General features: G+C 51.5%; 1 protein-coding gene across 5 annotated transcripts in view; it reads right to left on the reverse strand.

Annotated features, from left to right (window-relative positions):
- Positions 1-6,412: 6,412 nt before the first annotated feature.
- The window catches only part of LOC131590203 (olfactory receptor 14J1-like), a 20,697-nt gene continuing 12,942 nt past the window's right edge, over positions 6,413-14,167 (reverse strand). For all 5 annotated transcript variants that reach the window (XM_058860144.1, XM_058860140.1, XM_058860142.1 and 2 more), the window contains 3 exons: positions 12,274-13,895; positions 8,661-8,880; positions 6,413-8,533 (listed from right to left, as the gene is read on the reverse strand). In XM_058860144.1, the coding sequence (XP_058716127.1) occupies positions 7,578-8,510 (933 nt within the window). In that variant the 5' untranslated portion in view covers positions 8,511-8,533; positions 8,661-8,880; positions 12,274-13,895 and the 3' untranslated portion in view covers positions 6,413-7,577. The remainder of the gene's footprint in view (positions 8,534-8,660; positions 8,881-12,273; positions 13,896-14,167) is intronic.

Genomic DNA, 14,167 nt, shown 5'->3' on the forward strand with positions numbered 1-14,167 from the left:
ATTAAAACGAATGGGAGTCTGATGCTAAAAGGTCAACCCAGGCGAGCCAATGTCAGCCAGAGGGGAAATTTGCAGTAAGAAAGGGAGATCTGGGATGAAAAAGCGGAGTTTGGGCCAGAATAAAGGGAGCTTGGGCCCAAAAATGGAGAATTTGGGGCCAAAAAAGAGGAATTTGTGTGCCCAGATGTTTTGGCTGTGTCTGGAGGTCTCTCCGTCCCCCAGCTCTGCCACAACAAATCCCAGAGAGACGTCCCGGGAAGGAGCCGCCGCCCGGGGTTTCCAGGCAGTTGCCAGGCAGGGGGAACCCTCAGGAGCACGGGCAGAGGCTTCAGGTGATCTTTCAGCTCTTTGAGAAGCCATTTCTGCTCTGTGATCAGCTCTGTTCAGCCCAGCCAGCTCCCTTCAGGGGTTCCCCTGCCGACGCAGAGCAGAGACGCGAGACCATGTGGCGTTCCACAGAGTGTCTTTAATGCAGGCTCCAGCCAAGGGGGCCGTGATGGGCCGAGCTGAGCTGGGCAAAAGCCGGGGTTTTGATAGGGAAGGGGGGAATCGGGAAGGGCACCAAGGGTCTGGGAGCGGGATGAGATGGCCAGGAGTTAACAGGGAGATAACATGGGCTCCTGAGGCAGGAGGGGCTCCACAGCTCAGTCACCGTCACTCGGCGCTTTTGTCTCATCTTAGGGGACAGATCTCCAGGGCGGGAGCCTGGCAGAGGACTGGGCTTCCTCCACTGCCAGGTGGGAACTTTGGACCACAAAGAGGGAGTTTTGGTGCTGAAAGGGAGAATTTGGGCTTAAAAAGGGGGAATTTGGGCACTCAGGAGGGAAATGTGGACCCAAAAACTAGGCATTTGAGGCTAAAAAATAGGAATTTGGGTGACCAGATGGGAAATGTGGACCCAAAAAGGGGAGTTTGGATTCAGGAAGAGAGGCTTTGGGTGAGAAAAAAAGAAATTTGGGCCCCAAAAAAAGGTAATTTAGGCCTAAAAAAAGGAGAATTTAGGCACCCAGATGTGAAATTTGGAGCCAGAAGGGGAAATTTGGTGTTAAAAGGGAGAATTTTGGCCTAAAAAAAAGGAATTTGGGCGCCCAGATGGGAAATTTGGGCCCAGAAAGGGACTTTGCAACCAAAAAAGGGGAATTTGGACACAAAAAGCAGAATATGGGTCACTTTATTCACCAAAACCAGAAATTTTGGGTGAAAAAAGGAGAATTGGGGTGTCCAAAAAAAATGGAAGTTTGGATCCCAGAAGGCGGAGTTTTTGCGCTGAAAGACAGAATTTGGGCACAGAAAACCAGAATTTAGGTGCTCAGGTGGGAAATTTGGAAGCCAAAAGGGGAATTTGAGTCCAAAATAATGGAAATCAGAACCAAAAAAAGGGAAATTTGGGTGCCCAGATGGGAAATGTGGACCCTGAAGGGGGAATTTGGCTCCCAAAAGGAACATTTTGGCCCAAAACTGGGGGTTTGAGTCACAAAAAGGGGCAGTTTAGATGTAAAAATGGGAGTTTAGATTAAAATAAATGGGAGTCTGATGCTAAAAGGTCAACCCAGGTGAACCAATGGCAGCCAGGGGGGAATTTTGGGGCAAGAAAGGGAGATTTGGGATGAAAAAGAGAAGTTTGGGCCAGAAAAAGGGGTAGATTGTGTCCAAAACAAGGACAGTTTGGTCCCAAAAGTAGGAATTTGGGTCCTCAGGTGGGAAGTTTATACCTGAAATGGGGACTTCTGGCCCAGGAAGGGAGAATTTTGGCCTAAAAAAAGGGGAATTTGCTTGCTCAGATGAGAAATTCGAACCCCAAATGGGAGTTTTGGGGCTGAAAGGCAGAATTTCGGCCTAAAAGGGGGAAATTTGGGATGAAAAAGGGGAGTTTAGGCCAGGAAAAAGGAGTTTGGGTGCAAAAAAGAGAATTTTGGCCTAAAAAAAGGAAAATTTGGGCGCCCCAAATGGGAAGTTTGGACCAAACCAGGAAAATTTGGGATCTAGTGGGAAACTTGGACACAAAAAGCAGAATATGGGTCCAAAAACCAGAAAGTTGGGCTGAAAGGAGGAGAATTGGGGTGCCCATAAAAAGGGAAGTTTGGACCAAGAAGGGGGAGTATTGGCACTGAAAGGCAGAATTTGGGCCTAAAAAAGCAGAATTGGAGTGCTCAGGTGGGAAATTTGGACCCCAAAATGGGGACTCTGGGTCCAAAAACGGAAATCTGGGCTCAAAAAAAGGGGAATTTTGGTGCCCAGATGGGAAATGTGGAGCCAGAAAGGGGAATTTGGCTCCCAAAAGGAACAGTTTGGCCCAAAACTGGGAGTTTGAGCAACAAAAAGGGGCAGTTTAGATGTAAAAATGAGAGTATGGATTAAAACAATGGGAGTCTGACACTAAAAGGTCAACCCAGGTGAGCCAATGGCAGTAATTTGTGGCAAAAGGGGGAGATTTGGGATGAAAAAGAGAAATTTGGGCCAGGAAAAAGAGTGTTTTTGTCCAAAAAGTAGAATTTAGGCCAAAAAAGGGCAAAATTGGGCACTCAGGTGAGAAATTTGGGCCCAGAAAGAGGAGTTTGTGTCCAGGAAAGGAGAATTTGGACCCAAAAAAGGGGAATTTGGGCAGCAAAATGCGACAATTGGACCTGAAAAAGGGGGATTTTGGCTCCAAAAGGAACAGTTTGGCCCAAAATGTGGCGTCTGAGCAGCAAAAAGGGGCAGTTTAGATGTAAAAATGAGAGTTTAGATTAAAAGAAATGGGAGTCTAATTCTAAATGGTCAACCTAGGTGAGCCAACAGCAGCCAGGGGGGAAATTTGGGGCAAGAAAGGGAGATTTGGAATGAAAAAGGGGATTTGGGGCCAGAATAAAAGGGAGTTTCTGTCCAAAAAGAGAGAATTTGGGGCTAAAAAGGGAGAATTTGGGTGCCCAGATAGGAAATTTGGACCAAAAAGGGGTAATTTGGAACAAAAAGGGGTAATTTGGAACAAAAAGGTGGAATTTGGGCACTCAGGTGAGAAAATTGGACCGAAAAAGTGGAATTAAAATGAGAAAAAATAGGTATTTGAGTGCCCAGATGGGAAATTTGGACCCAGAAGGGGGAATGTGGTTCCAAAATGGACAGGTCGGCCCAAAACTGGGGGTTTGAGCATCAAAAAGTGTTAGTTTAGACCCAAAAATGAGAGTCTGGATTAAAAAAACAATGGGAGTCTGACATTAAAAGATCAACCCAGGTGAGCCAATGGCAGCCAGGGGGGAAATCTGTGGCAAAAAGGGGAGATTTGGGATGAAAAAGGGGAGTTTGGGGCAGGAAAAAGGAGTTTGGGTCCAAAAAGGGGAATTTTGGCCTAAAAAAGGAAAATTTGTGTGCCCAAATGGGAAGTTTGGACCAAACCAGGGAAATTTGGGATCTAGTGGGAAACTTGGACAAAAAAAGCAGAATATGGGTCCAAAACCCAGAAAGTTGGGCTGAAAATAGGACAATTGGCGTGCCCATAAAAAGGGAAGTTTGGACCCTAAAGGGAGAGTATTGGCACTGAAAGGCAGAATTTGGGCCTAAAAAAGCAGAATTGGAGTGCTCAGGTGAGAAATTTGGACCCAAAAAGGGCAATCTGGGTCCAAAAAATGGAAATTTGGGCTCAAAGAAGGTGAATTTGCGTGCCCAGATGGGAAATGTGGACCCAGAAGGGGAAATTTGGCTCCCAAAAGGAACAGTTTGGCCCAAAACTGGGGGTTTGAGCAACAAAAAGGGGCAGTTTAGATGTTAAAAATGAGAGTTTGGATTAAAACAATGGGAGTCTGATGCTAAAAGATCAACTCAGGTGAGCCAACGGCAGCCAGGGGGGAAATCTGTGGCAAGAAATGGAGATTTGGGATGAAAAAGGGGATTTGGGGACAGAATAAAAGGGAGTTTTTGTCTAAAAAGGGAGAATTTGGGCCTAAAAAGGCCCAAAAAATTTGGGTGCCCAGATGGGAAATTTAGACCAAAAAGGGGTAATTTAGAACAAAAAGGTGGAATTTGGGCACTCTGGTGAGAAATTTGGACCCAAAAAGTGGAATTAAAATGAGAAAAAATAGGTATTTGAGTGCCCAGATGGGAAATTTGGACCGAGAAGGGGAAATTTGCTGTTAAAAGGGAGAGTTTTAGCCTAAAAAAGAGGAATTTGGGTGCCCAAATGGGAAGTTTGGATCAAAACAGGGCAATTTGGGATCTAGTGGGAAACATGGACACAAAAAGCGGAATATGGGTTCAGTACTCAGAAATATGGACCAAAAAAGGAGAATTGGGGTGCCCAAGAAAGGGAAGTTTAGACCCAGAAGGGGGAGTTTCGGCACTGAAAGGCAGAATTTGGGCCAAGAAAAGGTTGACTTGAAGCTCCCGGAGTGGCCTGGCTGGCTCAGTGATGAGGTTTCTCTTCACTCTGGTTTCCAGCCAGCACATGTTTGTGGGGTTCACTGATTTTCTTCAGGAATTCGAGCCTTAGCAAGCGAGTAAATAAATCAGGGGGGGACTCTCTCCCTGGTTTGCATTCCACAGTTTATTTCTGTGAAGGGGAATCCAAAGGGCGAAAGACAAAGGATTTGGGGTCTGGGGGTCTCTTTTAACAGGGTTTCTCGGAGGGAGGGAACATCAGAGAGAGAAACTATTCTTTTTCTCAGCTGGTACATCTTACAAACATTCTACAAATCAAGGTTACACACACCAAGATAAGAAATAACAGACAGCAACTTCTTCAAATGGCCACAAAGTTGTAGGAGTATTCTCCAGAGAGGGGCAGAGGGGGAGAGAGGGGGGCTTGGTTTCCTGGCAGCACAGGGGGGAAAGAAAGGGAAGGTAAGAATGCCCTCTCAGCTTCCACAGCTCAGAGGCATTCTGGGACAGGAAAAACAGAGTTACAAACTCCCGGGTTGGAAAGAAGGGTCTTTCTGCTGTCACCCCCGCGCTTTCCCGGCCTAGCGAAACTTCCAGCAGCTGGAAATGCCAGCAGGGTCTTCTCTTTACTCTATCCGGCCTCTCGCCCTGGAGCTGAGGAGAAAAACTTCAGTGACCATGGGAACCTGACTTCAGGTAAGCAATAGGAGAAAGAGAAGTGTGGGGGGGAATCACAACAAAAATAGGGGAAAAGATCCATTTCAAGCTATCAACTACTAACAGAAACTAACTTAACAACATTCTAACAACTTTACCACAACAAAAGGTGAATTTGGGTGCCCAGATGGGAAATGTGGACCCAAAAGGGAAAATTTGGCTCCTAAAAGGAACAGTTTGGCCCAAAACTGGGGGTTTGAGTGGCAAAAAGGAGCAGTTTAGATGTAAAAATGAGAGTTTGGATTAAAACAATGGGAGTCTGATGCTAAAAGGTCAACCCAGGTGAGCCAACGGCAGCCAGGGGGAAATTTGGGGCAAAAAGGGGAGATTTAGGATGAAAAAGGGGATTTGGGGCCAGAATAAAAGGGAGTTTGTGTCCAAAAGTGTGAATTTTGAGCCCCAAAAATAGGAATTTGGGTCCTCAGGTGGAAAGTTTGTACCTGAACTGAGGACTTTTGGGACAGGAAGAGAGAATTTGGGCCTAAAATTGGGGAATTTGGGCACTCAGGTAGGGTATTTGGACTGAAAAAGAAGAATTTGGGGCCAAAAATGGGGACTTGGGTCCAAATAAAGGGGAATTTGTGTGCCCAGATGGGAAATTTGGAGCCAGAAGGGGGAATTTGCCTCCCAAAATGGACAGTTTAGCCCAAAACTGGGGGTTTGAGCCACAAAAAGTGTTCGTTTAGACCCAAAAAGGAGATTTTGTTTTAAAAATATATTACAGTCTGATTCTAAAAGGTCAACTCCGGTGAGCCAATGGCAGCCAGGGGGAAAATTTGTGGCAAAAAGCGGAGGTTTGGGATGAAAATGGGATTTTGGGCCCAGAAAAAAGGGGGAAATCAGGTCCAAAAGTGAGAATTTGGGCTCAAAAGTGGGAATTTGGGGCCAAAAAAGAATATTTTCGGCACTCAAGTGGGACATTTGGACCCAAAAAGGAGAATTTGAGCACTCAGGTGGAAAATTTGGATGCCAAAAGGGGACTGGGTACAAAACCCAGAAATTTGGACCAAAAAAAAGGGAATTTGGGTGCCCCGATGGGAAATGTGGACTCAGAAGGGGGAATTTGGCTCCCAAATGGAACAGTTTGGCCCAAAACTGGGGGTTTGAACAACAAAAAGTGGCAATTTGGACCTTAAAGTGAGAGTTTGGATTAAAACAAAGGGGAGTCTCCTGCCTAAAAGGGGAGTTAGGCAAAAAATAAAAGAACAGTTTGGTCCCAAAAGAGGGATTTGGAGCCAAAAAGGTTCATTTTGTGTCGAAGAAAAAGGGAATTTGGGGCCAAAATGGGGAGTAATGAAACCAGGAGCTTGTCATTTACTCATGCTGATGAAAGTGAGGACATGATTCTAACTTGAATCAGCCCCAGGCTGGATTTGGGGCTGAGCCCAGGAGCCTCAGGCACTGAGAGAAGGGTGAAGAAGCTGCTCCAGGAGTCCAAAGGCAAAGTCCAAGTCCCTTGGAGCATCAGTGGCCCCAGTGAGGGCAGGGAGTGGCAAAGGCTCCCCAGGGAGTGGGGAGAGCAGATCCTGGAGGCCAGGACTGCAGGGAGCCAAAGGCTGTGAGCAGGAACTGCAATGCTGAGCAAGCCCTGGCTGGCTGGAGGCAGCAGAAAGGCCAAGCCCTGAGCCCAGGCCTGGCACAGCAGGGCCTGTCCCTCACGGGGGGCTCGGGGCTGTTTGTGGGGCAGGGGGAGGTGAGGGGCAGCAAGGACAAATGCCATCAACCTGTGGGACCCTGCAGATCCTCATGGAACCAAGGGCCAGCGGGAGCCAGCAGGGCCTGACGGAAACAAGAGGCCACTGGGAGCCTGCGGGGCTGCAACAGCCACAACACTCCAATGATGGCGGCAACCAAAGGCTCCTTGACTTGCCTTTGGTGCACGGGACAAACCCCCAGCAGATATTCTCAAGGGACACAGAGGCAAAGAATATTCTTAGTTGCAAGGGACCCCCAAGGACCAGCAATTCCAGCTGTCAAGTGAATGGCCCACACAGGCATTGAAGCCACAGCCTCGCTGATATCAGCACCATGCTCTGACCAACGGAGCTCAGAGGTGAAAACCACACAGAATTTTACTGGCAAAGTACAGAGAACCAAGGAACTTGGGCAAAGCATTTAATACAACATCCAGTTGAACATAAAACACTTTCCACAGCAGAAACTGCATTAAGTTAGCCCATTTAACCTGGAAACCTTTAACCCTTGAGGTGTTAAGGTACCCAAAATCATTCACTGCAGAGCCAGAGAAGCACTGAGGAATGATCCTGGACACACAGGTCAGGGCAGGCACTTGTTTTTATTTAAATGCACATGGAACAGACCTCTTGCAGGTCTTTGTGTTTCAAAAGAAAGGTAGATATTCATATAGAAATACAAAAAGTAATACTACAGTATTTGTAAATCACACAAGAGTAGAAAGTTACCAATGAATAAATGCAGAAATAGGGAAAACTAAGGCTGAGATTCAAAAGAGTTACATTCAAAAGGCTCTGCAGCAGAAAAGAGAGAGTTTAATACTTCTGAAAATACAGAGTCATCAATTTTCTCAGGGCAGCCTTGAGCTCCTGGTTCCTCAGGCTGTAGATGAGGGGGTTCAGGGCTGGAGACACGACCGAGTACAAAACTGACACTGCCAGATCCAGGGATGGGGAGGAGATGGAGGGGGGCTTCAGGTTGGCAAACATGCCAGTGCTGACAAACAGGGAGAGCACGGCCAGGTGAGGGAGGCAGGTGGAAAAGGCTTTGTGCCGCCCCTGCTCAGAGGGGATTCTCAGCACAGCCCTGAAGATCTGCACATAGGAGAAAACAATGAACACAAAACAGCCAAAAGCTAAAGAGGCACCAACAGCACTTATCCCAAGTTCCCTGAGGTGGGTTTTGGAGCAGGAGAGCTTGAGGATGTGTGGGATTTCACAGAAGAACTGGCCCAGGGCATTGCCCTGGCACAGGGGCAGGGAAAATGTATTGGCTGTGTGCAGCAGAGCGTAGAGAAAGCCACTGGCCCAGGCAGCTGCTGCCATGTGGGCACAAGCTCTGCTGCCCAGGAGGGTCCCGTAGTGCAGGGGTTTGCAGATGGACACGTAGCGGTCGTAGCACATGATGGTCAGGAGAGAAACCTCTGTTGAAATGAAAAAGACAAACAGAAACACCTGTGCAGCACATCCTGAGTAGGAGATTTCTCTGGTGTCCCAGAGGGAATTGTGCATGGCTTTGGGCACAGTGGTGCAGATGCAGCCCAGGTCAGTGAGGGCCAGGTTGAGCAGGAAGAAGAACATGGGGCTGTGCAGGTGGTGGCCGCAGGCTATGGCACTGATGATGAGGGTGTTGCCCAGGAGGGCAGCCAGGGAGATGCCCAGGAAGAGGCAGAAGTGCAGGAGCTGCAGCTGCCGCGTGTCTGCCAGTGCCAGCAGGAGGAAGTGGCTGAAGGAGCTGCTATTGGACATTTGCTGCCTAAGGAAATTTTTATCTGTGAAGGAGGAAAACACAGGACAGAGTCGGGCCACAGTTCTATGAGGAAAAAATACTGCCTATCTTATAGCAGTTTAACATTCAGGGTCTCTCTTTTTACAAACACTTCTCTGCATTCCCCTCACCTGGGCTCTGGGATTTGCAGGCACTGAGAGCAGGGACTAACAAATGGGCTCTGGAGGATTCCTTCTTCTTGTGCAGTGAGAGGCAAACGAGAACACTGGCTGATCTCCAATTAACTGAAGTTGTGATACACCAAAAAGCTGTTCAGATTTCCTGTTGGCAATTTGCTCAGCTGAAGAACTGTGCTGAGGGAATTCCTTGTATTTGTTCATCCAGTCGCACCTGCCACAGTTAGGAGAGGTTGTGGGTGTTTGAAATGCCTGACATTTCTAATGCACTGCAGGTGAAATGGTGTGGGTGTGAGAGGCAGAGGGATGATCTCAGTGCAGGGACAAGAGAGCAGCTCTGCCCATCAGGGCTGTTCTCACTGCTCCTTGCTGGCAGCTTAGAGCTGAAGGAGAGGCACCCAGAGGAGTTCCCTAGAGAGAAACAGGGCACTGCTGAGACCAGAGGGCTCTGGCTTCAGAGAGCACAGTGAGAGCCCTCGCCTTCTCTCAGGGTGTCTCTTTAGGATCTCAGCTGTCTCCTGCCAGGCTGGGGCACAGAGGGCTCATTGCAGCTGCCCAGCTGCAGCTGCCCAGCAGCGTTTCCCTGGCCCTAGCACTGAGCTGTCTCCTGCACGGGGATCCCAGGCAGCCCAGAGACACCACAGGAGAGCTGTGCCCTTCTGGAGGGCACCCTGCAGCCCTGCAGGACAGCCAGGGAATCAGCTGAATGGCCCCTGAATGGCGAGAGCTGGGCACTCTGCTCCCACAGACACATCTCCACAGCAGCATCCAAAGGCTCCCTGCCTGGACAGGCACCTGCCACCCCCAAACCCTTGTACTGCCTCAGCAAACCCAATGGTGGCAACAAGGACGGCACAGGCACCTGGGGATGGCAGGGAAATGCCACAATGCTGCTGCCAGGGGAGGAGGGACACAGAGACTGATGGAAATCAGGGGCTTCTCCTTCCTCGGGCTCCGGCTGCTGCAGGGGCAACGCACACCCGAGCCCCCGTGGGCTGAGGGCAGGGACTCTGCTTAGGCTGGGAAAGGAGCCCGGGCAGGAGTTGCTGGGGGAAGGTGTCTGAGGCACAGGGACAGCAGGGAGGTGCCCACATCCCCCTGGCCAGCATCTCTGGCAGCAGCTCCCTGTCCCTCCCTGCCCGTGTCTCTGCTGAGTGGGGCTGTTCCTGCCAGCAGCGTCTCCCTGTGCCCAGCTCCGCTCCCTGCCAGGGCTCACAGAGTCCATCCCCACCCCACGGCCCCGGGACAGCTCTGCCTGTGCAGGGACCTGTCCTGTGCCTCTCAGGGAGCAGCAGGGAAGCCCCGCTCTGGAGCTTGTTCTGCTCCACACCAAAACATCCAGGAGAGCCACCCTGACAGGTCCTGTCAGTGCTGGCATTGTCACTGACACTCCCAGGAACTCACCTGCGTTGCTCAGCAGCCAGACTCACCGTGTCCAGGCGCTGTACAGATTTCTCCCCTGATGGGATCTCTCCTGTTCCCCCACCCCAGGCTACCTTGAACCTCTTTCTCACTCCTGCTGCCTGCCCTTGCTGCCTGCAGGTACTGCCCTGCCTGCCCTGTGGCCACCTGCTCTGCACCAGAGGAACTGGGAGAGTCCATCCAGAAGATCATGGAAACTGTGGGATGTGCCAGCCTTAGGAGAAGCCTCCAGGAATGGAAGTTTAGCTTTGTTATAGCCAGAGAATTATTCCTTCAAACACTGTGAAGATTTCTCCCTTAGCAAGAGCTCAGTCACCCTCCCAGCCCAGGCTGCCTCTCATCTCTCTGTGCCCTGTGCTGTGCCCGGGGTGGCTGCAGGCAGTGTCCCAGCCCTGCTGGGCTGTGCCCAGGAGCCGCTCCGGGCCAGAGCTGTCTCTCTGCAGCGCTGCCCTTGCCAGGAGCTGCCTCTGTGCCAGGAGCCCAGCCCAGCTGAACAGCACAGACACAGCACAAGGACTTCTCTTGTGGGCTGGGCGCTGAGTCCCTGAACATCAGTCCCCAAGAGGGAGCTGAAGAAACCTCTCAAGAATTGAAAGTCACAATCCATCTCCAAAGTTTCTTGAAGTTTTAATGGGTCCCACTGAGGGACACGACTGGGAAAGTGTCCCCAGGTTCCAGGGAGAGCAGAACACTGCAGGCACTGATGACAGGTGGGGACAAGCAAGGGAAAGGTGTCTCTGGTGCTGAGCAAAGCTGGATGTGTTTCAGGAGTGCCAAGGGCCAAGGGCTGAGCCCCAGCCCCTGGCAAGGCAGATGCTGTCCCTCCCTCATTGCTCAGGGCTCTTCCCAGGCCACTGGCATGTGGGGATGTGCAATGCCAAGGGCAGCACCATGGGGCGGCCCCTGCCAGGCTGCTGAGCAGGGACAAGGAGGCAATGAGGCCCCAGGGCTGCAAGGGTCACTTGTCTCCTCCTCATGGCTCAGGCCCAGGGCCAGCAGCCATGGCCAAAGGGCTGCACAAGTTGCCTCTGGCAGGGCCTTGCAGCTGCTGCCCATCCCTGTGCCCTCTCCAGCCCAGGCTGCCCTACGGTGTCCATGCCCTGCGCCTCTGGCCCTGCAGGCTGTCGTCATCCCCCGGCTGCCCCAGCTCGCTGGCCCCTTCCTTTGCTGACAGCTCTGCGTCCTGCCTGCCTCTGCCTGGCCACACAAAGCCTTGGCCTTGATACCAAAAGGGTTCATTCAATTTTTACCGTGCCTGTGAAATTCTAGCACAGGAACAAGGCATGCAGGGCCTGCCTTCCCAGCAAGGATGGCTGGGAGACAAGAAGAAGACATCTGGCTCAAGGGTGCAGTGATGGGAAAAACAAGGACTGAATCTGGGAACTCAGGGTTTGGTTTTATGGAAGTGGGTAAATTGTAATATACATTTAGCCACTGTGTAAAAGCAACACACTGGGAGAATCACATGTCCATGTCAGGTTAGGAGTTATCCCATGTTGGACCTCAGGCCTGAATAACTGATGCCCTCTTAAACACCAAATTAGTGTTAAGGAGACTTACTCTGATGTTTCAGAGCCTTGCTGATGGCGGGGCCTCACAGAACCAAGGAGTCTGCTGTGACACTGGACAAACTCATGGAACAAAGGGTCCATTTTGACACAGCAGAACCCCACGGAACCAAAATCCATTTTGGCACATTGGGGCCACATTGAACCAATGGTCCATGGTGACACTGAGGAACCTCTTGGAACCAAGGGGCCCTTCTGACACAGCAAGGCCTTGTGGAACCCTGGCCCATGGTGACACCATGGAACCGCACGGAACCAAGGTGACCATGTTCTACTACAGAACCTCATGGAACAAAGGGCCCATAGTGACACTGCAGAACCAAGGAGACCATGGTGACACTATGGGGCATCATGGAACCAAGGGTCCATTGTGACTCTGCTACCAAAAATGGGAAAAAATAAAAGAAACTGCTTCACAGCAAGGGAACAGTGAGAAGCAGCATTCTTTATTCAGCCAGATGCACAAGGGGGAATAGCTCTTCCCAAAGGTGTGCGTGCTGGGTACAGGAAAGTTCCTGCTTGTGGACTGTATTTTACATCTATATTCACTGACTGTCACAGAATAAACATACATATGATAATCATTTCTCTGAAATCATTAACATATTTTCTCTTACCTTCACAGCGGTGTTCTTCTGTCCTGGGGGTCTCTTTGGTGGTCCCTGGTGCTCGGTGATGCCAGAGTCAGACCTGACTGCCCGGTGAACTGGTAAAAGTTGGCACAACTGGAGCTGGTCGCTTTCCAATTCTTCTTACACAACGGGCATGGTGCAGTTCCATGGGTCAGGGGGTTTTGAAGAACAAGAACTGTGTGTGCTCACCAGCTGGAGATGGTTTTTCATCTGGTAACATCCCCCCTTGGAGGCTTGTGAAGCTTCTCTTCTCTTCAAGCCTTGCTAAGCCTCCCATCTGTGGTGTCTGCTGGAATTCAATGCCCTCCCCATCCCACAGCAGCCCTGCCTTTCCCTCCTGCAGCCTTGGTCTCCAGCACAGTCATGGAGGCTCTTTGGGCTCTGGACTTTTCCTGCAGCCACCAAGGGCAGCTGAGCTCTGCCCTTGCCACAGCCAGCCCTGGCCAGCACAGGCCATGCTCAGCAATTCCTTGTCTGTGCCTGGCCTTGCTGCCAGCCCCGGCAGCGGCTCCGTGGCCCCTTTGTGCCCCGCTGGCCCAGCCATGGTGCCCCAGCCCCTGGGCAGGCCCAGCCCAGGGCAGGAGCATTGCGGGTGGGCATGGCCCCTGTGCCGTGGTGCCCACAGCAGCCCTGGGGCTCTGTGCCCCATGGCCTCCCTGCTGGGCAGCCTCTCCCAGCTCCTGCAGAGCCCGTGGCACCTGTGGGCCTGCACACACAGCCCTGCCCCGGGCTCTGCCGGGCTCTGGGCCAGCACAGAGGCCGGGCAGGGCTGGCCATGGCCAGCAACAGGCCCTGAGCCCTGCAGGAGGATGGAGCTGGGCCACAGCCAAACTCAGCCCAGGCCAAACCTGGGCTCAGCAGCCAGGGCTGGCAGCACCTGGGGACAGAGCCTGGCAGTGACAAATGTCCTGGGCCCCCTCCCTGCCCTGCTCATGCCACCAAGGGCACAGAGCAGCCTCCTCTCTCGGCCACTTGCCTGTTTTCAATCCCTTGCCCTGTAGGCGCTGGCCCTGCCCCACAAGGCCTGGGCTGAGTCCTGTCCCTGCACGCTCACCCAGGCTGAGATGGACACTGCTGGTTTCTCTGGCAGGCTCTCTGAGCCCAGCCCAGCTCCCTCCAAGCTGTCCCAGCTGCCCTGAGCTCTCAGCAGCAGCCAGGGCCTCTCCCCAGCACAGCCCAGCCGGCTCTGGCCCCACAGCTCTGCTCAGGGCAGGCTGCTCTGGGCACTGCCCCACGGCCTCAGCCCCTCTGCAGGGCACAGCAGCAGCTGCAGCTCAGAGAGGCCTCACCCCCAGCCATGGGGGAAAGTGCCTGGCCAAAGGAAAAGGAGGCTCCCTGGGTGCCCTGCTCCCCTCTCCAGGAGATCCTGGCAGCTCTGCAGCCCCTCCTGCCATCCCATCTGCCCAGGCCAGCACCACAGCCCCGGCCTTGGGGCCCTCAAGAGCTGCTCCTGCTCCAGGCCCAGGGCCCATCCCAAAGCTGGGGCAGCCACAAAGCTGTGCCCATTGCTGGCCATTCCTGCTCTCACGAGGATGGATCCTCAGCCACTTGGAGGTTGCTGATGAATTTTACTTTTCCACAGGCCTCTTCTTTCTTGAGCGCTTCAGCTGAGAAATTCAGTGACAAAGGCTCATTAACATTTGTTCAAATCACCCAAACAAGATGATAAGCCCAGGGGAAAAATTCAAATCATCAGTTCTTCCGTGGTTAATTAGACAAATTTCAGAAGCGTATTCAAAGTAAATCTACTGTAGTGAAAACAATTGAGATATAATTGTTTGGTCCTGTTTAGTTTTCTTTTTCTGTTTCTAATCCCCAGTTGATATTAATCCCCAGCACCCCCTCAGGCAGTCTGAATAGATCTGAAAATAAACACCCC

Source organism: Poecile atricapillus, chromosome 32, assembly GCF_030490865.1.
Source record: "Poecile atricapillus isolate bPoeAtr1 chromosome 32, bPoeAtr1.hap1, whole genome shotgun sequence".
NCBI lineage: Eukaryota > Metazoa > Chordata > Aves > Passeriformes > Paridae > Poecile > Poecile atricapillus.